Below are 23,054 nucleotides of genomic sequence, written 5' to 3' on the forward strand. Positions count from 1 at the left end.
ATTGTGATGTGTTGTTGCACTGACTGTAAATCTGATAAATGGACAAAACGTAAAAGTCAATTTGGTTAGAACAGAAATGGGCTTTTCCCCGAACACCCCCAGACAGACAGACAAACAGACACTGGATATAACCACTAGAGAGTGGATGTTATAGAATTCCCTAGGCATGGACAGTAATGTCCTACTGACAATCCCCAGTGTTGTCTCATGCTTTTCCTTCTAAATGTGTCTTATGACCTGACACAATAGTAGTGAAAATTGTGGTAAACATAGACATCTTTATTGAAAGATTTATGTGTGTGTGTGTTTATGTTATTCAAATTAACGTAACTTATAGTAATTTACTATGGGGCCGGAAAGAATGGTAGCCTACTCATTCATTCAATATAAACAGCGACTAATTCAATAAAAGACAACCAAAGCTTGTTATTCTCCATTTCATCTCGTGTATTAAGGGATGAACAACATTTTCAATTATTATGCAAGTCTTCATACAGATACACAGTAGGCTATGGCAGTACAATGCAAAGCCAATACATGAATAAGGACCATGTAAGGTTTATCCTGTTTCCCTGTGAGATAACATTACATTAGTCTACATGGTGCCAAGAAATATATATATATTTTTTTTGAGGACAAGGACAGAACATCATGTTACATCCTTTTCCTTCTCACCTTTAGAGAATGAAAACAATACACATCAGTATCTGAACAGAGATAGAAGAGGAGGAACCATGTCCACTGTTCTTTTCAAATACTTATTTGGGATGGTAATCATCAATTAGCATGGACAGCAGTGTGGTGTGTATCATGAAATACTCTACAACGGTTGACTCTTTTGATATACTGCGTGGCTCATACTGTATTTCTACCAAAAACAATGTGATTGTGATTTGCAACAATTGTGTATTTGTATGCACACAACCTTTAGCTTACCATGAAAAGCCAAAGATAAATTTCCACCCTAAAATTATTGTATAAACATCATGAACTTTTGAAGAAGTATGAAAAAATACAATTTAAAAGTATGAAGAAAACGCGTGGCAGGGTCCATATGTCAATGCATTCCCCATTCAGAATACATTAATTTAGTAGTCTGTGTCAAATCAAAAATCACTTATTTTAATAAAACAATGTCCACTACTACCTGCTAGGCATAAATGGATTGAATCAACTTTGTTTTCACGTCATTTCAACAACAGAACATATTTGTGATGAAGTTGAATCAACATGGAAAACAGATTGGATTTTTTTTTTTTCAATATAAGGGAATTTAGTCTTTTTTTCAACCAACTTTGAACCTAAATCCAATGACATGGTGTAATTTTTTATTGATTTCACATTGAATTCACATTAGTTGACAACTCAGCCAACTGTCAATCAAAAATAGACACTGAACGGATGGATGTCTGTGCCTAGTCGGTATATTCATTCTTCCATAAACTCGCACTGTTTAAACTCAATTTGTTACATATGTTTACACAAATAGTCTCCGCATTTAAAAATGGGCACATAATAATGAAAAAGTAAACATGGCAAATAATTGAGCTCTTCTTCTCCCAACATGTGTCTCTCTCCCATCATTCCCACAACAACTACAGACAGATTATTATTATTAGTATTATTAATTTTATATTTGAGTGCTGAAGAGTCAGGAAGGTAGCCTGGATATTAGTCTGTCTCAGCACTGCCCATATTTATTGTCACTTCACTGGTCTGTTTTACAATGCAGTTGCAACGGACCGAGCAACAACGGAGCTCGTTTTCTGAAGCAGAGTAAAATCCAGGCTATCTGGACATCTTGTTGGACTGTGATTCTGAAGTGTTGGTGGCGCAGAGATTCCAAGCTTCATAAATCCTCTGTCTGGATGATCCCTGGTTATCAGACGATTGGTGCGGATCTGTCATTGGTCACTGTAGGTCTCAGTTTGACAGTGGCAAAGGGATTCCCACCTCTGGAAAATATTTCAAAACACATTGTAATAGGTGAGATCCTTATTATTTTTTATTCAAATTTACCATCAAAATCAATGCATAATCTATGCGATAGGTTATAATGTTATAACATAGTTATTATATGACTTACCCCAGAAAGGGAGCCTTTCCAACCCCATTGGGTAGAAAGATCTGTTTACAAAACGAAAGAAAGAGAAACACTTAAAAGTCCAGATACATGCTGTGCATATTTAGTACATGTGGTATTGCCTCCCGTGCAGCTGTGAGTGTGAAAGGTTGCTTCTAGTTGTCTCTAGTCAGACAGGTTGGATAAGGATGTCAACTGTCAACACATATCGTCGTTGTGTCACTCCCAAGTGAAGAACTCTGGGACGTACGGAGATGGAGTGTACCATGACCTCATGCTGGGAGTCAGGAATCTAGAATGTCTAGAAAGGCCAGCACACCTCTAGAAACACCTCTAGAAACACCTCTAGAAATTCTCTAGAAACATATGTAGAAACACCTCTAGAAACATCTCTAGAAACTCTCTAGAAACACCTCTAGAAACACCTCTAGAAACATCTCTAGAAACACCTCTAGAAACACCTCTACAAACTCTCTAGAAACACCTCTAGAAACACCTCTAGAAACATCTCTAGAAACACCTCTAGAAACACCTCTAGAAACACCTCTACAAACTCTCTAGAAACACCTCTAGAAACATCTCTAGAAACACCTCTAGAAACACCTCTAGAAACACCTCTACAAACTCTCTAGAAACACCTCTAGAAACACCTCTAGAAACATCTCTAGAAACACCTCTACAAACACCTCTAGAAACACCTCTACAAACTCTCTAGAAACACCCCTAGAAACACCTCTAGAAACATCTCTAGAAACACCTCTAGAAACACCTCTAGAAACACCTCTACAAACTCTCTAGAAACACCTCTAGAAACATCTCTAGAAACACCTCTAGAAACACCTCTAGAAACACCTCTACAAACTCTCTAGAAACACCTCTAGAAACACCTCTAGAAACACCTCTACAAACTCTCTAGAAACACCTCTACAAACACCTCTACAAACTCTCTAGAAACACCTCTACAAACTCTCTAGAAACACCTCTAGAAACTCTCTAGAAACACCTCTACAAACTCTCTAGAAACACCTCTAGAAACACCTCTACAAACTCTCTAGAAACACCTCTAGAAACTCTCTAGAAACACCTCTAGAAACACCTCTAGAAATTCTCTAGAAACATATGTAGAAACACCTCCAGAAACATCTCTAGAAACACCTCTAGAAACACCTCTAGAAACACCTCTCCAAACTCTCTAGAAACACCTCTAGAAACACCTCTAGAAATTCTCTAGAAACATATGTAGAAACACCTCTAGAAACATCTCTAGAAACACCTCTAGAAACATCTCTAGAAACACCTCTAGAAACACCTCTAGAAACTCTCTAGAAACACCTATAGAAACACCTCTAGAAACTCTCTAGAAACACCTATAGAAACTCTCTAGAAACACCTCTTCTCTGAGTAGATGGAAATATTATTGTAAATACAAACAAGTGAGAGTGATGAAGATAGTTTTAAATTAGATGCTGAACTGATTACATAGCTATGTTTTAGGATGTATGAACGTGTATCTATCTAACAAAAAATGTCTGCACTCTCAGAAATTAAAATAAAATATCTGATGATGGATGAGAGTAAGCAAACCTTCTCCAAGTTGTGTTAATTTTGTATCCTTATCTGATGTTTTGAAGATACAATCTAACAGTGGATCAGCCTGCAGGCTGTTAATTAAGTTTTTGTACTGCACAGGAACACTGCTGTAGTAGGCTTATTCAAACTACTTCAGGACATAACCAGTACCCTAACATTCCACTAGAGGGCAGTCTGTGTCCAGAAGTGAGGGCACAGAGGCACCTATGCGAGAGGCCCCATGGAGTGGCTTACATCAGAGACAATCATTAAACAATCTGGCAGCGACAATAACAACGCAAAGAGCAAAGTCATCTCTACGATCACATGATCAAATGGAAGTGGGGGAGGGGGGGGTGAGAGAGGGGGATCAAAGGGGGAGGGAAGCAAGAAAGTATGGGACTTCTAGAAAGGAAAGGGTGAGAGGTGGGGAATGGGGAGAACAGATGGGGAGGCAACTAGGAGAGGTAGAGAGAAAGAGAAGGGGAAAAGCAGATGGGGGGGAATGGGGAGAGGAGGGGAGAGAAAGGGGAGGGAGGGATGCCAACTCTATTACGATAATATCCCTAACAGCAGTGTATTTCTCTCAAAGCCCTGAGGCAGCAGTTCCAGCACACAAAGGCAATGAGAGGAGAGAGAGAGACTACTTGATTACTTCATTCTCAAACCAGCTGACACCGTGCAGGTCCTAATTGAAGCTGTGTGGATGAGCAATATTTCTGTGTAGACCTATACCCCCCGTGTCCTCCCTCCTTCCTTCCCTCCCTCCCTTTCTGTGTCCCTACCTCCATTCCTACGCAGAGACAAAACCAGGCAGGGAGCATTTTTTAAATGTCTTTTCGAGGTGACAGCTCTCTCTCGTTCTCTTTCTCTCTCTTTCTCCTCCTCCACCTCACTCTACTTATGTGCTATTTAGAACCTATAAGGGTTCTTTGGCTGTCCCTATAGGATAACCGTTTGAAGAACCCTTTTGGTTCCAGGTAGAACCAAAAGGGTTTTATTTAGAACCCTTTCCAAAGAGAGTTCTACATGAAGCCCAAAAGAGTTCTACATGGAACCTAAAAGGTTTCTACCTGGAATCAAAAAGGGTTCTCCTATTGGGACAGCTGAGAGTGTGGCAGACAGGGATTACATTAACACACAACCTCAAAACCCTGTTTCTGTCATGACCTAGCTTAATGTGTTCCTGGGAGTGGGAGTACATCCCTAACTAGCCCAGGGGAAAATACACTAGTAAAAAGTCTTCCACCTGAAGAGATTGTGGAGGTTTAACGTTCACCCTAAGGAGACCGTTTCCCAGCATGTGGGCTGATAAACAACACTGAAATCAAAGTTGTTCAGACATTTGAGAGACCCCGTAGGTCACTTTAAAGTGGGTTGCTGACTGTACTGTAAGGTGAGAATATGGAAGGGATGATTGGGTTCTGACCGTGTTTTGGGGTGAGGGTGTGGAGGAGCTGACCATTCTGACAGGGCTACTCTCCTTCCCGTCACTGTAGTCTGGCGGCGGCAGCAGAACAGGCTCTTCCTCCTCCTGTTCCGGAAGACTGGCCACACTCAGACAGCGCACCGGTGTCCCCAAACTGTAGACATAGACAGATACACACACATTTTAGAACTTTACAAGGTCCAAAATAACCTTGTTTGTACTTATTCTAGACACTTCTTGAAAGACTCCTAATGATTTGAGAGGATTGTGTAGTTGTAAGCAATATCATAAGATTATCACATGGTTATATGTGTCTTGGTCTTACCTGTTTGAGATCAGTGGTTCATTGTAAGGTCGGCAGTATGATGAAGGAAACCACCCCCTCCTGAAACAAACACAGACACACCAAAATATTTGCTAAATAAAACAGCAATGAATAACATCATAAACAAATATATATACTACCGTTCAAAAGTTTGGGGTCACTTAGAAATGTTATTGTTTTTTAAAGAAAAACACATTTTTTTGTCCATTAAAATAACATCAAATTGTTCAGAAATACAGTGTAGACATCGTTAATATTGTAAATGACTATTGTAGCTAGAAACAACTGATTTTTTAATGGAATATCTACATAGGCGTACAGAGGCCCATTATCAGCAACCTGTGTTCCAATGGCATGTTGTGTTAGCTAATCCAAGTTTATTATTTTAAAAGGCTAATTGATCATTAGAAAAATCTTTTGCAATTATGTTAGCACAGCTGAAAACTGTTGTTCTGATAAAACTGGCCTTCTTTAGACTAGTTGAGTATCTGGAGCATCAGCATTTGCTGGTTCGATTACAGGTTCTATTCTGGTTAGTGTCAGTTTGCTCTGTTCTGTGAAGGGAGTAGTACACAGTGTTGTGCAAAATCCTCAGTTTCTTGGATATTTCTCGCATGGAATAGCATTCATTTCTCAGAACAAGAATAGACTGACGCGTTTCAGAAAAAAGTTTTTTGTTTCTGGACATTTTGAGCCTGTAATCGAAACCACAAATGCTGATGCTCCAGATACTCAACTAGGCTAAAGAAGGCCAGTTTTATTGCTTCTTTATTAATCAGAACAACAGTTTTCAGCTGTGCTAACATAATTTCAAAAGGGTTTTCTAATGATCAATTAGCCTTTTAAAATGATAAACTTGGATTAGCCAACACAACGTGCCATTGGAACACAGGAGTGATGATTGATAATGAGCCTCTGTACGCCCATGTAGATATTCCATTAAAAATCAGTTGTTTCCAGCTACAATAGTCATTTACAACATTAACAATGTCTACACTGTATTTCTGATGAATTCTTTGTTATTTTAAAGGACAAAAAAATTGCTTTTCTTTCAAAAACAAGGATATTTCTAAGTGACCCCAAACTTTTGAAAGGTAGTGTATATTCTCACTTGTAGTAAGCCAAATGTCCCCGAAGGCATGTGAAACACATATTTCAATGATCAAATATATGACAGATTTACTTCGAAGACACTGTTTCAAGTTGAGAAATACAGAAATTGTTCCCAAGCCAAATCTCACTGTAAAAAAAAAAGAAGAAATGTCATATTGTATTATACTAATATTAAACGGGTTGCTTATGGGCTGTTTACTTGGAGGTACCAAGTCTCTGTTCGTGACAAGCTGTCACTGATAACTTTAAAAACAATTTCATACCCAAAGCAATAATAATGGCTGACAATGTCAAAGGGTCATGAAATTAACTTAGCTAATTTGTTTCAGAGGGAAAATGTCAAGGCAGGTAGACTAACATCTCTGCTTAAAGGACTCTCTCTCTCTCCCTCTCTCTCCTATTCTCTGATCTTTCACCTACATATGAGCACTAATGACTTTAATGAACAGATAGAGAGAGGGAGACACAAGACCAGCCATCAAAGCATGCACACATAATTACCAAGGTGGCTTTGAGCCATCGGTCTCTGTGGCCTCACCGCAATTACCCACACCTGGTCTTCTGAAATAATATTCAATTACCCACAACTCATCTTCTGAAATACTATTCTGAATGGCACAGATACAACTGCTTTAACAATGACATTACTTTCAGACCTGACATTTAACGGCTTAACAAAACATAATGAGCCCCAGTTTTCCACTGCGCTACTTTCAACTGGTACCTGGTTCTATCGCCACTGTCGTCAGAGATGAAGAAAAAAAAAATTGCTATATATCCGCATCACTCTCAGAGAAATAAGTAGTACTGCTCGGTTTTACACAGTCAAATGTAACAAATGTTTTTTTTTTTATAAAGAACTGTACAAATTGTATATTTATGACATCAATATTTTAAAAATATTTCAAATAAATAATGCAATACAGTAGTATTTGATGATCTGTATGAAAAACAATTACATTTGACATTTTAGTAATTCAGCAGATGCTCTTATGCAGTGAAACTGACGAGTAAGCATCTTAAAATAGTTAGGTGAGACAACCACATATCACATTCAAATATACAGGATACGAACACTCCACAGAAGGAAATTGCACGAATGTTGGTGCCAACATTGCATAACTTCTCTGAGAGACCTTAGATCTGCATCTATAGGTTAATAAGGCCTGAATTATTGTGTAATAAAGGTGTAATAAATCTTTGTAAACGTGTAATAAAGCTTTACAAACGGTTAATTACCAGTGACGTCAATAAGCTTTTATAAACCTGTAATAAAGCTTAATAAACCCTTAATAACCAGTAAATAGTGACTTACTGCCAGATCTTCTCCAGGTTAATGAGCCTTTATAAAGGAGTAATAAAGCTTCAAAAAGGTTCATAAAGGTCTTATTAACCAGTGAATAGAGACTCACTGCCGGGTATTCTCCAGCTCTCCATACAGCCATCCGTCCTTGTCCTCCTGGATTAGCAGCATGATGATGTCACCATCGTCAAAGGAAAGGAGTGTGTTATTGTTGCCAGCCGTGTGAGGGAAGATGGTCCTGACCCGTTGCTTCCTGCCCATGTTCAGCTCTGAACCTATCGACACCGACCTGGACAGAGACAGACTGCCACCGTCCTCCATACTGCCCTGGTCTGTAAGGTCAAAGTTCAAGTTAAATGTTTTTTACTATCAAATTGCAGAAAGACAGCAAGGACTCTCTGAAATACCTGATATTTACAATAGCAGAGTTCAAATTGATACTTTGCTAAGTATATCAGGGAGAAGACATGGCTTATAGCTAGTGATTTATAATCCTGGTCTAAATGACCATGCGGAGAAGAAAAATTGCATCATTAAAGAGGAGAATTGGTTTTGCAGCGTAATTTTCTGTATAATTTGAACATTCATTAAAAGAAGACATGGAGAACAAACGAAGTAAGAACAGATACATTAGCAGGATTAAAGGGAAGATGCAGCACAATTTGAAGGGAATTCAGTAGCCGTCCTGAACCTTTGGATTTCTGAATATGATCTGTCTAGCACATTTACTCAATAAGGCCCCGGTGCACAAGATCAAATATTCCGAAACAAGACATTACATGTAGATTAGGACAGCACCTATAGTTTTATCTCTGTTATCTATTTTATCCATTTGTACAAGTCAGATTACGAAAGGCTGCATACTTACATGGGGAAGGTGGTGTGAGACTCTGTAAAACTAAACATAATCCCTGTATAAGATACCAGCTACCAGAACCTGCTATATTTTCACATTTTTGATATGGAGTACATGTACAACTACACACACAATGAAACACATACCCATACTTCAATCCAAAGACTGAAGCCTGAGGTGTGAGGCTGCAGTAGTACCTGAGTTGTGGTCTGATGTGGAGGCGTATGTGGATGTGATGGAGGCGTCCTGGTTGAACATGTTAACCAGTGGACTGATCTGGGCCTTCAGCTGGGGGGCTGGTGGGGGAACCATTGAGTCCCCATTGCTCTGATCGAGAAGACATAAAACAGGTTATGTTATGCACATGCAAGTCACAGTACACAATCCATCTAGAAGAGCAAATACCATTTATGAGAAGAGCCAAGCCTTTAAACCAAGTAAAGCGGTGAATGATTGTCCTTCTCTTGTTATAGCATTGTAACAACAGTGTAATAACAGCCATGACGTCCCACTCACCCTGTTGTAGCGCTCAACGCGAGGCGAGGCTTCTGGGGATCCAGACATGGGAGTGCGGAGCCCCTTTATCATGGTCATCACTGTGTCAGGGACCTTGGTGGCATCACTGCATTTATCCTGCCAGCTGGGCAGCTTCACCGCCAGCAGCTCTTTGGCCTACAGTGCAGATAGTTATAGACCAGTTATAAAGGTGCAATAAAGCTTTATGAAGCATTCATAACTGTTATATGGCCAAGTTAGGGGGAGCATTGGTTACAGTGCTGAACAACACATAGAATCTCAGCCATATCAACCCCAAGGTGGGCATAATGCCTCTATTTGGTAGATTTGAATCCTGCTGTTGTTGATGTGATTAACTAGGAAGTAACCCCTCTGTGTATGAGGATGTCACATCACTGAGTCTTCCTTTAAGTCAAGGTTAACTAAGGCCTAACAAAGTTGATTTACTGTTTAACGGATGCCCCGCTTCACATAAATATAGTTTTTATGGTTTTGAACATTTAATCGATTATTTTAAATTATTATTTTTGACGAAACAAACAGTTCACTTTGCTATTGTAGTAGGTTGGATTCTGTTCAATCCCCTTAAATTGCATCATGTGAATCCAAATAAAAATGTGTAAATTATGAACAGTAATTCTCTAACAAAAAAAACTGTAGCCTTCCATTATTTTTTAACCTTTATTTAACTTGGTAAGTCAGTTGAGAAAATAATATTATTTACAGTGACGGCCTAGGAACAGTAGGTTAACTGCCTTGTTCAGGGGAACAGTGGGTTAACTGCCTTGTTCAGGGGAACAGTGGGTTAACTGCCTTGTTCAGGGGAACAGTGGGTTAACTGCCTTGTTCAGGGGAACAGTGGGTTAACTGCCTTGTTCAGGGGAACAGTGGGTTAACTGCCTTGTTCAGTGCCTTGGGGAACAGTGGGTTAACTGCCTTGTTCACTGCCTTGGGGAACAGTAGGTTAACTGCCTTGTTCAGGGGAACAGTGGGTTAACTGCCTTGTTCAGGGGAACAGTGGGTTAACTGCCTTGTTCAGGGGAACAGTGGGTTAACTGCCTTGTTCAGGGGAACAGTGGGTTAACTGCCTTGTTCAGGGGAACAGTGGGTTAACTGCCTTGTTCAGGGGAACAGTGGGTTAACTGCCTTGTTCAGGGGAACAGTGGGTAAACTGCCTTGTTCAGGGGAACAGTGTTGTTCAGGGGAACAGTGGGTTAACTGCCTTGTTCAGGGGAACAGTGGGTTAACTGCCTTGTTCAGGGGCAGAACGACAGATTTTTACCATGTCCGATCGGGGATTCGATCTCACAACCTTTACGGTTACAGGCCCATCGCCCTAACGCCCTAACCACTAGGCTACCTGCCGCTACCATTTGGGTTGTGTGACTGCAAAACTTGTTTTGTAGATACTTTAAGTTGATTTGGGCATTCAATTTATGGGACATTGCAACTCAATAGATGCCAGTCAGCCTGCAAACACTAAGGTAAGATAAATATGACAAAACTAGAAAAGGTACATTTTCTGAAGAAAGTGTGTGCTTGCAACAGCTGGCTAAAAATATTTGTATGGTAGAGGGAGAAGTATTAAATGTAGAATTCAAGCGGAATAGAAGCTGAAGCAGTTCGTTCTAGAAAGAATAGGTCTGATTACTTTAGTAGATTGCTAGAGTATTCAGACTCCTTGACTTCTTCCACATTTTGTTACGTTACAGTTTTATTCTAAAATAGATTTTTAAAAAGAGTTTATGCCTTCATCAACCTACACACAATACCCCATAATGACAAAGCAAAAACAAGTCATTAGACATTTTTGCAACAAAAAAAAACCAAAAAACAAAACAAACATAAGTATTCATAAGTATTCAGACCCTTTACTCAGTACTCTGTTGAAGCACCTTTGGCTATGATTACAGCCTTGCATCTTCTTGGGTATGACGCTACAAGTTTGGCACACCTGTATTTGGGGGAGTTTCTTCCATTCTTCTCTGCAGATCCTCTCAAGCTCTGTCAGGTTGGATGGGGAGCGTTGCTGCACAGCTATTTTCAGGTCTCTCCAGAGATGTTCGATCTGGCTCTGGCTTGGCCATTCAAGGACATTCAGAGACTTATCCCTAAGCCACTCCTGCGTTGTCTTGGCTGTTGCTTAGGTTCGTTGTCCTGTTGGATGGTGAACCTTCGCCCCAGTCTGAGGTCCAGAGCGCAAATTCTTAATCCCTTACTTTAAAAAAATGAAATCTACTTTAGGCCTAAATTACTAAAGGTTAACTAAAGGACTAAACCCCTTATGTGCAGTACCTTCTCATGGAAGGCGGTGACATGGTAGGAGAACATGCAATGTTTGTCGACCAGAAAGCAGAATCGTCTCTTCTCCTCCAGGAGGGCCTCTCTGCAACCATCAGCGATGAACTTCTGCATGTCACTCTGCCGCGACGAGATGGTCTTCATATACTGAGGGGAAGAGGAGGGAAAGAGGAGGGGACACGTCATTAAGGAACTAAAGGGGACAGGTCAGTTAGGGTTGGTTGAACTGACGGGGGGTGGGGGGTCATTAAGGAACTAAAGGGGACAGGTCAGTTAGGGTTGGTTGAACTGACGGGGGGTGGGGGGGTCATTAAGGAACTAAAGGGGACAGGTCAGTAAGGGTTGGTTGAACTGATGGGGGGAGGTTCATTAAGGAACTAAAGGGGACAGGTCAGTAAGGGTTGGTTGAACTGACGGGGGGTGGGGGGTCATTAAGGAACTAAAGGGGACAGGTCAGTTAGGGCTGGTTGAACTGACGGGGGTGGGGGGTCATTAAGGAAATAAAGGGGACAGGTCAGTTAGGGTTGGTTGAACTGACGGGGGTGGGGGGTCATTAAGGAACTAAAGGGGACAGGTCAGTTAGGGTTGGTTGAACTGACGGGGGTGGGGGGTCATTAAGGAACTAAAGGGGACAGGTCAGTAAGGGTTGGTTGAACTGATGGGGGGAGGTTCATTAAGGAACTAAAGGGGACAGGCCAGTAAGGGTTGGTTGAACTGATGGGGGGAGGTTCATTAAGGAACTAAAGGGGACAGGTCAGTTAGGGTTGGTTGAACTGACGGGGGGGGGGGGGCATTAAGGAACTAAAGGGGACAGGTCAGTAAGGGTTGGTTGAACTGATGGGGGAGGTTCATTAAGGAACTAAAGGGGACAGGTCAGTTAGGGTTGGTTGAACTGACGGGGGGTCATTAAGGAACTAAAGGGGACAGGTCAGTTAGGGTTGGTTGAACTGATGTGGGGGGTGGAGGGGTCATTAAGGAACTAAAGGGGACAGGTCAGTTAGGGTTGGTTGAACTGACGGGGGGTCATTAAGGAACTAAAGGGGACAGGTCAGTAAGGGTTGGTTGAACTGATGTGTGGGGGGTGGGGGGTCATTAAGGAACTAAAGGGGACAGGTCAGTTAGGGTTGGTTGAACTGACGGGGGGGGTCATTAAGGAACTAAAGAGGACAGGTCAGTAAGGGTTGGTGGAACTGAAGGGGGGTCATTAAGGAACTAAAGGGGACAGGTCAGTTAGGGTTGGTTGAACTGACGGGGGGGGTCATTAAGGAACTAAAGAGGACAGGTCAGTAAGGGTTGGTGGAACTGATGGGGGGTCATTAAGGAACTAAAGGGGACAGGTCAGTTAGGGTTGGTTGAACTGACGGGGGGTCATTAAGGAACTAAAGGGGACAGGTCAGTTAGGGTTGGTTGAACTGACGGGGGGTCATTAAGGAACTAAAGAGGACAGGTCAGTTAGGGTTGGTTGAACTGACGGGGGGGTCATTAAGGAACTAAAGAGGACAGGTCAGTTAGGGTTGGTTGAACTGACGTGGGGGGTCATTAAGGAACTAAAGGGGACAGGTCATTACTGGGTTACTGACAGCCGTACTGTTAACTCTGCGTGTACAGTATATGTATGAGACTGTCTCCAGATACTGACGAGAGGACACAGAGGGAGACTGATTGTTAAAACATTCAGTAAGGTTGTAATTGCATGCTCAGACAAAAGCAGCTTGTTTAACTGTTCAGGAATAACTAATGAGCCTTCTAATCAAAGTCTCTCCTCTGTCTGGCTCAATCTCACCCCCTGTTGTTACTCCACCATCCCTATCCTGTCGAAAATCACCCTACTGAAAGAACCTGTGTCTGCGTCCCAATGGCACCCTATTCCCAATGTAGTGTATAGTCAAATCAGTAGATCACTATATAGGGAATAGGGTAACATTAGGAAAGCAGGACACACTCCTTCCCAGAGAGTGACTCAGAACTGAAACACCCTCACAAAGCAGACCACGGAATCTGACATCACACACAGACAAAGCTCAGCTCCTCTTTGAAACAACTCTCTCCCTCTGTCTCCTCCCTTATCTCTCCTCTCCTTTTTCTGGTTGTCATGACGACAGCGAAAGCTGGTTAGTCTCTAGGGTTGTGGTGGTGGTGTCACAGACCCTCCTTTAATGTTTAGCCCAGTCTCTCTCTCTCTCTCTCTCTCTCTCCCCCTCCCCCTCTCTCTCTCTCTCTCTCTCTCTCTCTCTCTCTCTCTCTCCCCTCCCCCTCTCTCTCTCTCTCTCTTTCGCTCTCTCTCCCCCACTCCCCTGTCTCTCGCTCTTCCCCTCCCTCTTCCCCCTACGATGGGGCCACAACTAAACTATGGAGCTTAATTTCTACTGCAAACAATAGCTGGAAGACTGAGAAAGACAGAGGGGAGGAAGAGAGAGATAGAGGATAGAGAGAGAAAGACAGACATAGGGAGAAAGAACCATTTCAATGTACTTGTGCATGTAACAAATACGACTTGAAACTTGAAACTTGAATTGAGCTCAAGTGTTGCAGCAAACCTGTAGGGGTTTGAAAACGACGGATTTGTGGGCAAATTCCATTAAAGACATTCATGCATGACTTTGGAGAGAGCAGGATGTTACCTTTTCCATCCATTTCTATATTCTGACAACTGAACCACAGAAGATCACAGTAGAGGCGAAACTAAATATACTCTACAGTCTGATACATGACAGTAGAACGTGTTCATGGGTGTGTGCATGGGTTTGCCCTTATCTAGTCTAATCAACAGGTGTCATATACATAGGATAATGACAAACCAGTTTCCTTCCACATAGCAAGCCACAATACATTACTGTCTATTAGTTTCTCTGAGATAAAACTAGATTACAGCCCTCTTTCCATAGGCAAAGGTAATCTACATACTGAAACAAAGATGGTTAATAGCAAGATAAAAACCAAGAAGCCATTAAGAAGAGATCATGATCACTGAATAGAGAGACAAGATTCTACTCTTCAAAACCTCCAGTTAGCTAGTGCTTCTCGGATTTCAGTCAGAACAATAATACAAAATGTGTTGCAGCTCAATATATTGGGCCCCTTACTAAAAATAAACCCACCTCATAAACTGACACTCATCAAAGTCGGGCCGGTGAAACCCGTCAATAAAATAGGAGCGGACGAGGAGTTATTGCACAGGCAGCCTTGTATCAAGCAGAGCCAGAGTGGGTTTCATCAACAGACAGCATCTCCTTGGCACCTCTCTTAACTTGTCCTATTGATTTACTAAAGAAGTCTATGTTTAATGTATACTGTGTTAGGAAGACTATTACTGTATATCCTCTGATTCCTGTAAGTGGCTAAATATGCTACCAGGCACCACTCCAAGTCTACTCTATTTGAGTGGACATTATTGACTATAAATGCCTCACCCATTCCCAGTCCCACTACATCCTACAAAGCTTTTCAGCGAGTGTATACTACCAACCGACTCAAGACCAACTACACACTCCTAAGTGCACACTTCATACTCCAGATGGGGCTGTACCCTTGGCCAGTCAAGGGTACATGCTTTTTACACCCACTTGAGAGCACAATCCTCATGCAAGAGTGTACAGTGCTCCCACTCCTCACATTCACTAAAATACACTCTCCATTGTAATGTGATGACAGCCATTTGGTCCCTTTCGATGAGCCTTCAGTGTGGTTTATAGGTGAAGGGCAGTGGCGAACAAAGGAACCAATTTTCATACTTGAGTAAAAGTAAATTGCTAAAATATCCTTAAGTATCAAAGTCAAAGCAAAAGTATAAATCATTCCTTATATTAAGCAAACCAGATGGCATGATTTTCTTGTTTTTTTTTTAAAACAAGAAAATCACTCCAACACACTCCAACACTTAGGCAATAATTTAAAAACACATTTTTGTTAGTGAGTCTGCATGATCAGAGGCAGGAGGGATGACCAGGGATGTTCTCTTGATCACTTTGTGAACTGGACCATTTTCTGGTCCTGCTAAGCATTCGAAATGTAAGGAGTGCTTTTGGGTGTCAGGGAAAATGCATGGTGTAAAAAGTACATTATTGTCTTTAGGAATGTAGTGGAGTATAAGTAAAAGTTGTCAAAAATATAAATTACAGTACAGCTACCCCAAAAAATGACTTAAGTAGTACTGTAAAGCAAGTACCTTGCACCACTGGTGAAGGGGCAAGACAGTGACGGCACTCCACTTTACATTTCTACAAAGAATCTGCCCGCAGCTATACTGTAGGTGTGGTGCTATTGTGTATATTTAGTGTTCATTTCCTGTCCACCCGCTCGCTTTTATGTACAGTTTTTCCACCTTGAGGTGTGTGGCAAGATCAAGGAGCCACCTGGGCCAATGACATACCCTATTTTCAAAACAAAGTTAATAAATGTTTTCTTTGATATTCTCGATGGGTTATTGCCCCATGTGTGCAAATCATTTAAGCGATAACACCCTCGAAGCTGGTGTTTGGAGGTCATATTGGCACGGGTGTTGTTAGGCCCGAGAAGAAGTCAATGTCCGGCAAACCGTGCCAATATATCCTCCAAACACCGGCTTCGAGGGAATTATCACTTTTATACAACGGGTTACCAACATATCCAAATAATTATTTACATATTTTTATAACAAATATTATTTTGATGGATTTATTAATACTATTTCATCCTTCCACAAGATATAGTCCCGACACAAATCCAAGGTTGCTACCCAAGCCGGCTGGTCGTTGGTTCTATCGGTTCGGTTGCCAGAGACGCGACCCAGACGTTCAGTCTTTTTGTTCTGTACCTATGGATGCGGCCCAGTCGTTCAGTCTTTTTGTTCTGTACCTATGGATGCGACCCAGTCGTTCAGTCTTTTTGTTCTGTATCTATGGATGCGACCCAGTCGTTCAGTCTTTTTGTTCTGTATCTATGGATGCGACCCAGTTGTTCAGTCTTTTTGTTCTGTATCTATGGATGCGACCCAGTTGTTCAGTCTTTTTGTTCTGTATCTATGGATGCGGCCCAGTCGTTCAGTCTTTTTGTTCTGTATCTATGGATGCGGCCCAGTCGTTCAGTCTTTTTGTTCTGTATCTATGGATGCGGCCCAGACGTTCAGTCTTTTTGTTCTGTACCTATGGATGCGACCCAGTCGTTCAGTCTTTTGTTCTGTACCTATGGATGCGACCCAGTCGTTCAGTCTTTTTGTTCTGTATCTATGGATGCGACCCAGTCGTTCAGTCTTTTTGTTCTGTATCTATGGATGCGACCCAGTCGTTCAGTCTTTTTGTTCTGTATCTATGGATGCGACCCAGTCGTTCAGTCTTTTTGTTCTGTATCTATGGATGCGGCCCAGTCGTTCAGTCTTTTTGTTCTGTATCTATGGATGCGGCCCAGTCGTTCAGTCTTTTTGTTCTGTACCTATGGATGCGACCCAGTCGTTCAGTCTTTTTGTTCTGTATCTATGGATGCGGCCCAGTCGTTCAGTCTTTTTGTTCTGTACCTATGGATGCGACCCAGTCGTTCAGTCTTTTTGTTCTGTATCTATGGATGCGACCCAGTCGTTCAGTCTTTTTGTTCTGTATCTATGGATGCGACCCAGTCGTTCAGTCTTTTTGTTCTGTATCTATGGATGCGACCCAGTCGTTCAGTCTTTTTGTTCTGTATCTATGGATGCGACCCAGTCGTTCAGTCTTTTTGTTCTGTATCTATGGATGCGACCCAGTCGTTCAGTCTTTTTGTTCTGTATCTATGGATGCGACCCAGTCGTTCAGTCTTTTTGTTCTGTACCTATGGATGCGACCCAGTCGTTCAGTCTTTTGTTCTGTATCTATGGATGCGACCCAGTCGTTCAGTCTTTTTGTTCTGTATCTATGGATGCGACCCAGTCGTTCAGTCTTTTTGTTCTGTACCTATGGATGCGACCCAGTCGTTCAGTCTTTTTGTTCTGTATCTATGGATGCGACCCAGTCGTTCAGTCTTTTTGTTCTGTATCTATGGATGCGACCCAGTCGTTCAGTCTTTTTGTTCTGTATCTATGGATGCGACCCAGTCGTTCAGTCTTTTTGTTCTGTATCTATGGATGCGGCCCAGTTGTTCAGTCTTTTGTTCTGTACCTATGGATGCGACCCAGTCGTTCAGTCTTTTTGTTCTGTACCTATGGATGCGACCCAGTCGTTCTGTCTTTTGTTCTGTACCTATGGATGCGACCCAGTCGTTCAGTCTTTTGTTCTGTATCTATGGATGCGGCCCAGTTGTTCAGTCTTTTTGTTCTGTACCTATGGATGCGGCCCAGTCGTTCAGTCTTTTTGTTCTGTATCTATGGATGCGGCCCAGTTGTTCAGTCTTTTTGTTCTGTACCTATGGATGCGACCCAGTCGTTCAGTCTTTTTGTTCTGTATCTATGGATGCGGCCCAGTTGTTCAGTCTTTTTGTTCTGTACCTATGGATGCGACCCAGTCGTTCAGTCTTTTTGTTCTGTACCTATGGATGAGACCCAGTCGTTCAGTCTTTTTGTTCTGTATCTATGGATGCGGCCCAGTCGTTCAGTCTTTTTGTTCTGTACCTATGGATGTGACCCAGTTGTTAAGTCTTTTTGTTCTGTATCTATGGATGCGGCCCAGTCGTTCAGTCTTTTTGTTCTGTATCTATGGATGCGACCCAGTCGTTCAGTCTTTTGTTCTGTACCTATGGATGCGACCCAGTTGTTCAGTCTTTTTGTTCTGTATCTATGGATGCGGCCCAGTCGTTCAGTCTTTTTGTTCTGTATCTATGGATGCGGCCCAGTCGTTCAGTCTTTTTGTTCTGTATCTATGGATGCGGCCCAGTCGTTCAGTCTTTTTGTTCTGTACCTATGGATGCGACCCAGTTGTTCAGTCTTTTTGTTCTGTACCTATGGATGCGACCCAGTCGTTCAGTCTTTTTGTTCTGTACCTATGGATGCGACCCAGTTGTTCAGTCTTTTTGTTCTGTATCTATGGATGCGACCCAGTCGTTCAGTCTTTTTGTTCTGTATCTATGGATGCGACCCAGTCGTTCAGTCTTTTGTTCTGTACCTATGGATGCGACCCAGTCGTTCAGTCTTTTTGTTCTGTACCTATGGATGCGACCCAGTCGTTCAGTCTTTTTGTTCTGTATCTATGGATGCGACCCAGTCGTTCAGTCTTTTTGTTCTGTATCTATGGATGCGACCCAGTCGTTCAGTCTTTTTGTTCTGTACCTATGGATGCGACCCAGTCGTTCAGTCTTTTTGTTCTGTATCTATGGATGCGACCCAGTCGTTCAGTCTTTTTGTTCTGTACCTATGGATGCGACCCAGTCGTTCAGTCTTTTTGTTCTGTACCTATGGATGCGACCCAGTCGTTCAGTCTTTTTGTTCTGTATCTATGGATGCGACCCAGTCGTTCAGTCTTTTTGTTCTGTATCTATGGATGCGACCCAGTCGTTCAGTCTTTTTGTTCTGTATCTATGGATGCGACCCAGTCGTTCAGTCTTTTTGTTCTGTACCTATGGATGCGACCCAGTCGTTCAGTCTTTTTGTTCTGTATCTATGGATGCGGCCCAGTCGTTCAGTCTTTTTGTTCTGTATCTATGGATGCGGCCCAGTCGTTCAGTCTTTTGTTCTGTATCTATGGATGCGGCCCAGTCGTTCAGTCTTTTTGTTCTGTACCTATGGATGAGACCCAGTCGTTCAGTCTTTTTGTTCTGTACCTATGGATGAGACCCAGACGTTCAGTCTTTTTGTTCTGTACCTATGGATGCGACCCAGACGTTCAGTCTTTTTGTTCTGTATCTATGGATGCGACCCAGTCGTTCAGTCTTTTGTTCTGTATCTATGGATGCGACCCAGTCGTTCAGTCTTTTGTTCTGTATCTATGGATGCGACCCAGTCGTTCAGTCTTTTTGTTCTGTATCTATGGATGCGACCCAGTCGTTCAGTCTTTTTGTTCTGTACCTATGGATGCGACCCAGTCGTTCAGTCTTTTTGTTCTGTATCTATGGATGCGGCCCAGTCGTTCAGTCTTTTTGTTCTGTATCTATGGATGCGACCCAGACGTTCAGTCTTTTGTTCTGTATCTATGGATGCAACCCAGTCGTTCAGTCTTTTTGTTCTGTATCTATGGATGCGACCCAGTCGTTCAGTCTTTTGTTCTGTATCTATGGATGCGACCCAGTCGTTCAGTCTTTTTGTTCTGTATCTATGGATGCGACCCAGTCGTTCAGTCTTTTTGTTCTGTATCTATGGATGAGACCCAGTCGTTCAGTCTTTTGTTCTGTACCTATGGATGAGACCCAGTCGTTCAGTCTTTTGTTCTGTACCTATGGATGCGACCCAGTTGTTCAGTCTTTTTGTTCTGTATCTATGGATGCGACCCAGTCGTTCAGTCTTTTTGTTCTGTACCTATGGATGCGACCCAGTTGTTCAGTCTTTTGTTCTGTATCTATGGATGCGGCCCAGTCGTTCAGTCTTTTTGTTCTGTACCTATGGATGCGACCCAGTCGTTCAGTCTTTTTGTTCTGTACCTATGGATGCGACCCAGTCGTTCAGTCTTTTTGTTCTGTATCTATGGATGCGACCCAGTCGTTCAGTCTTTTTGTTCTGTACCTATGGATGCGACCCAGTTGTTCAGTCTTTTTGTTCTGTATCTATGGATGCGACCCAGTCGTTCAGTCTTTTTGTTCTGTACCTATGGATGCGACCCAGTCGTTCAGTCTTTTTGTTCTGTATCTATGGATGCGACCCAGTCGTTCAGTCTTTTTGTTCTGTACCTATGGATGCGACCCAGTTGTTCAGTCTTTTTGTTCTGTATCTATGGATGCGACCCAGTCGTTCAGTCTTTTTGTTCTGTATCTATGGATGCGGCCCAGTCGTTCAGTCTTTTTGTTCTGTACCTATGGATGCGACCCAGTCGTTCAGTCTTTTTGTTCTGTATCTATGGATGCGACCCAGTCGTTCAGTCTTTTTGTTCTGTATCTATGGATGCGACCCAGTCGTTCAGTCTTTTTGTTCTGTATCTATGGATGCGACCCAGTCGTTCAGTCTTTTTGTTCTGTATCTATGGATGCGGCCCAGTCGTTCAGTCTTTTTGTTCTGTATCTATGGATGCGACCCAGTCGTTCAGTCTTTTTGTTCTGTATCTATGGATGCGACCCAGTCGTTCAGTCTTTTTGTTCTGTACCTATGGATGCGACCCAGTCGTTCAGTCTTTTTGTTCTGTATCTATGGATGCGACCCAGTTGTTCAGTCTTTTTGTTCTGTATCTATGGATGCGACCCAGTCGTTCAGTCTTTTTGTTCTGTATCTATGGATGCGACCCAGTCGTTCAGTCTTTTTGTTCTGTATCTATGGATGCGACCCAGTCGTTCAGTCTTTTTGTTCTGTATCTATGGATGCGACCCAGTCGTTCAGTCTTTTTGTTCTGTACCTATGGATGCGGCCCAGTCGTTCAGTCTTTTTCGTTCTGTATCTATGGATGCGACCCAGTCGTTCAGTCTTTTGTTCTGTACCTATGGATGCGGCCCAGTCGTTCAGTCTTTTGTTCTGTATCTATGGATGCGGCCCAGTCGTTCAGTCTTTTTGTTCTGTACCTATGGATGCGACCCAGTTGTTCAGTCTTTTTGTTCTGTACCTATGGATGCGGCCCAGTCGTTCAGTCTTTTTGTTCTGTATCTATGGATGCGGCCCAGTCGTTCAGTCTTTTTGTTTTGTATCTATGGATGCGGCCCAGTCGTTCAGTCTTTTTGTTCTGTATCTATGGATGCGACCCAGTCGTTCAGTCTTTTGTTCTGTACCTATGGATGCGACCCAGTCGTTCAGTCTTTTGTTCTGTATCTATGGATGCGACCCAGTCGTTCAGTCTTTTTGTTCTGTACCTATGGATGCGACCCAGTCGTTCAGTCTTTTTGTTCTGTATCTATGGATGCGGCCCAGTCGTTCAGTCTTTTTGTTCTGTACCTATGGATGCGACCCAGTCGTTCAGTCTTTTGTTCTGTACCTATGGATGCGACCCAGTCGTTCAGTCTTTTGTTCTGTATCTATGGATGCGGCCCAGTCGTTCAGTCTTTTTGTTCTGTACCTATGGATGCGACCCAGTCGTTCAGTCTTTTTGTTCTGTATCTATGGATGCGACCCAGTCGTTCAGTCTTTTTGTTCTGTACCTATGGATGCGACCCAGTCGTTCAGTCTTTTTGTTCTGTATCTATGGATGCGCCCAGTCGTTCAGTCTTTTTGTTCTGTATCTATGGATGCGACCCAGTCGTTCAGTCTTTTTGTTCTGTATCTATGGATGCGACCCAGTCGTTCAGTCTTTTTGTTCTGTATCTATGGATGCGGCCCAGTCGTTCAGTCTTTTTGTTCTGTATCTATGGATGCGACCCAGTCGTTCAGTCTTTTTGTTCTGTATCTATGGATGCGACCCAGTCGTTCAGTCTTTTTGTTCTGTACCTATGGATGCGACCCAGTTGTTCAGTCTTTTTGTTCTGTATCTATGGATGCGACCCAGTCGTTCAGTCTTTTTGTTCTGTATCTATGGATGCGACCCAGTCGTTCAGTCTTTTTGTTCTGTATCTATGGATGCGACCCAGTCGTTCAGTCTTTTTGTTCTGTATCTATGGATGCGACCCAGTCGTTCAGTCTTTTTGTTCTGTATCTATGGATGCGACCCAGTCGTTCAGTCTTTTTGTTCTGTATCTATGGATGCGACCCAGTCGTTCAGTCTTTTTGTTCTGTACCTATGGATGCGACCCAGTCGTTCAGTCTTTTTGTTCTGTATCTATGGATGCGGCCCAGTCGTTCAGTCTTTTTGTTCTGTATCTATGGATGCGACCCAGTCGTTCAGTCTTTTTGTTCTGTATCTATCTATGGATGCGACCCAGTCGTTCAGTCTTTTTGTTCTGTACCTATGGATGCGACCCAGTTGTTCGGTCTTTTTGTTCTGTATCTATGGATGCGACCCAGTCGTTCAGTCTTTTTGTTCTGTATCTATGGATGCGACCCAGTCGTTCAGTCTTTTCGTTCTGTATCTATGGATGCGACCCAGTCGTTCAGTCTTTTTGTTCTGTATCTATGGATGCGGCCCAGTCGTTCAGTCTTTTCGTTCTGTATCTATGGATGCGACCCAGTCGTTCAGTCTTTTGTTCTGTACCTATGGATGCGACCCAGTTGTTCAGTCTTTTGTTCTGTATCTATGGATGCGACCCAGTCGTTCAGTCTTTTTGTTCTGTATCTATGGATGCGACCCAGTCGTTCAGTCTTTTTGTTCTGTATCTATGGATGCGACCCAGTCGTTCAGTCTTTTTGTTCTGTATCTATGGATGCGGCCCAGTCGTTCAGTCTTTTCGTTCTGTATCTATGGATGCGACCCAGTCGTTCAGTCTTTTTGTTCTGTACCTATGGATGCGGCCCAGTCGTTCAGTCTTTTTGTTCTGTATCTATGGATGCGACCCAGTCGTTCAGTCTTTTTGTTCTGTATCTATGGATGCGACCCAGTCGTTCAGTCTTTTTTTTGTATCTATGGATGCGGCCCAGTCGTTCAGTCTTTTGTTCTGTACCTATGGATGCGGCCCAGTCGTTCA

At 42.5% G+C, this 23,054-nt stretch overlaps 1 protein-coding gene across 3 annotated transcripts in view; it reads right to left on the reverse strand.

Moving 5' to 3' along the window:
- Positions 1 to 1,165: 1,165 nt before the first annotated feature.
- Positions 1,166 to 23,054, reverse strand: part of LOC118402942 (brain-specific angiogenesis inhibitor 1-associated protein 2-like protein 1) — a 52,703-nt gene continuing 30,814 nt past the window's right edge. Inside the window, exons 7-15 of one of the 3 annotated variants that reach the window (XM_052478061.1) lie at positions 11,490 to 11,642; positions 9,195 to 9,350; positions 8,876 to 9,005; positions 8,691 to 8,720; positions 7,932 to 8,154; positions 5,407 to 5,466; positions 5,115 to 5,235; positions 2,087 to 2,127; positions 1,166 to 1,955 (exon numbers count right to left, since the gene is read on the reverse strand). In XM_052478061.1, the coding sequence (XP_052334021.1) occupies positions 1,883 to 1,955; positions 2,087 to 2,127; positions 5,115 to 5,235; positions 5,407 to 5,466; positions 7,932 to 8,154; positions 8,691 to 8,720; positions 8,876 to 9,005; positions 9,195 to 9,350; positions 11,490 to 11,642 (987 nt within the window). In that variant the 3' untranslated portion in view covers positions 1,166 to 1,882. Of the gene's footprint in view, positions 1,956 to 2,086; positions 2,128 to 5,081; positions 5,236 to 5,406; positions 5,467 to 7,931; positions 8,155 to 8,690; positions 8,721 to 8,875; positions 9,006 to 9,194; positions 9,351 to 11,489; positions 11,643 to 23,054 lie in introns of all 3 variants that reach the window. The other 2 variants (XM_052478060.1, XM_035801325.2) reach the window with 2 other exon arrangements.

The sequence above is a fragment of the Oncorhynchus keta genome, chromosome 24, assembly GCF_023373465.1.
Source record: "Oncorhynchus keta strain PuntledgeMale-10-30-2019 chromosome 24, Oket_V2, whole genome shotgun sequence".
Classification (NCBI taxonomy): Eukaryota; Metazoa; Chordata; class Actinopteri; order Salmoniformes; family Salmonidae; genus Oncorhynchus; species Oncorhynchus keta.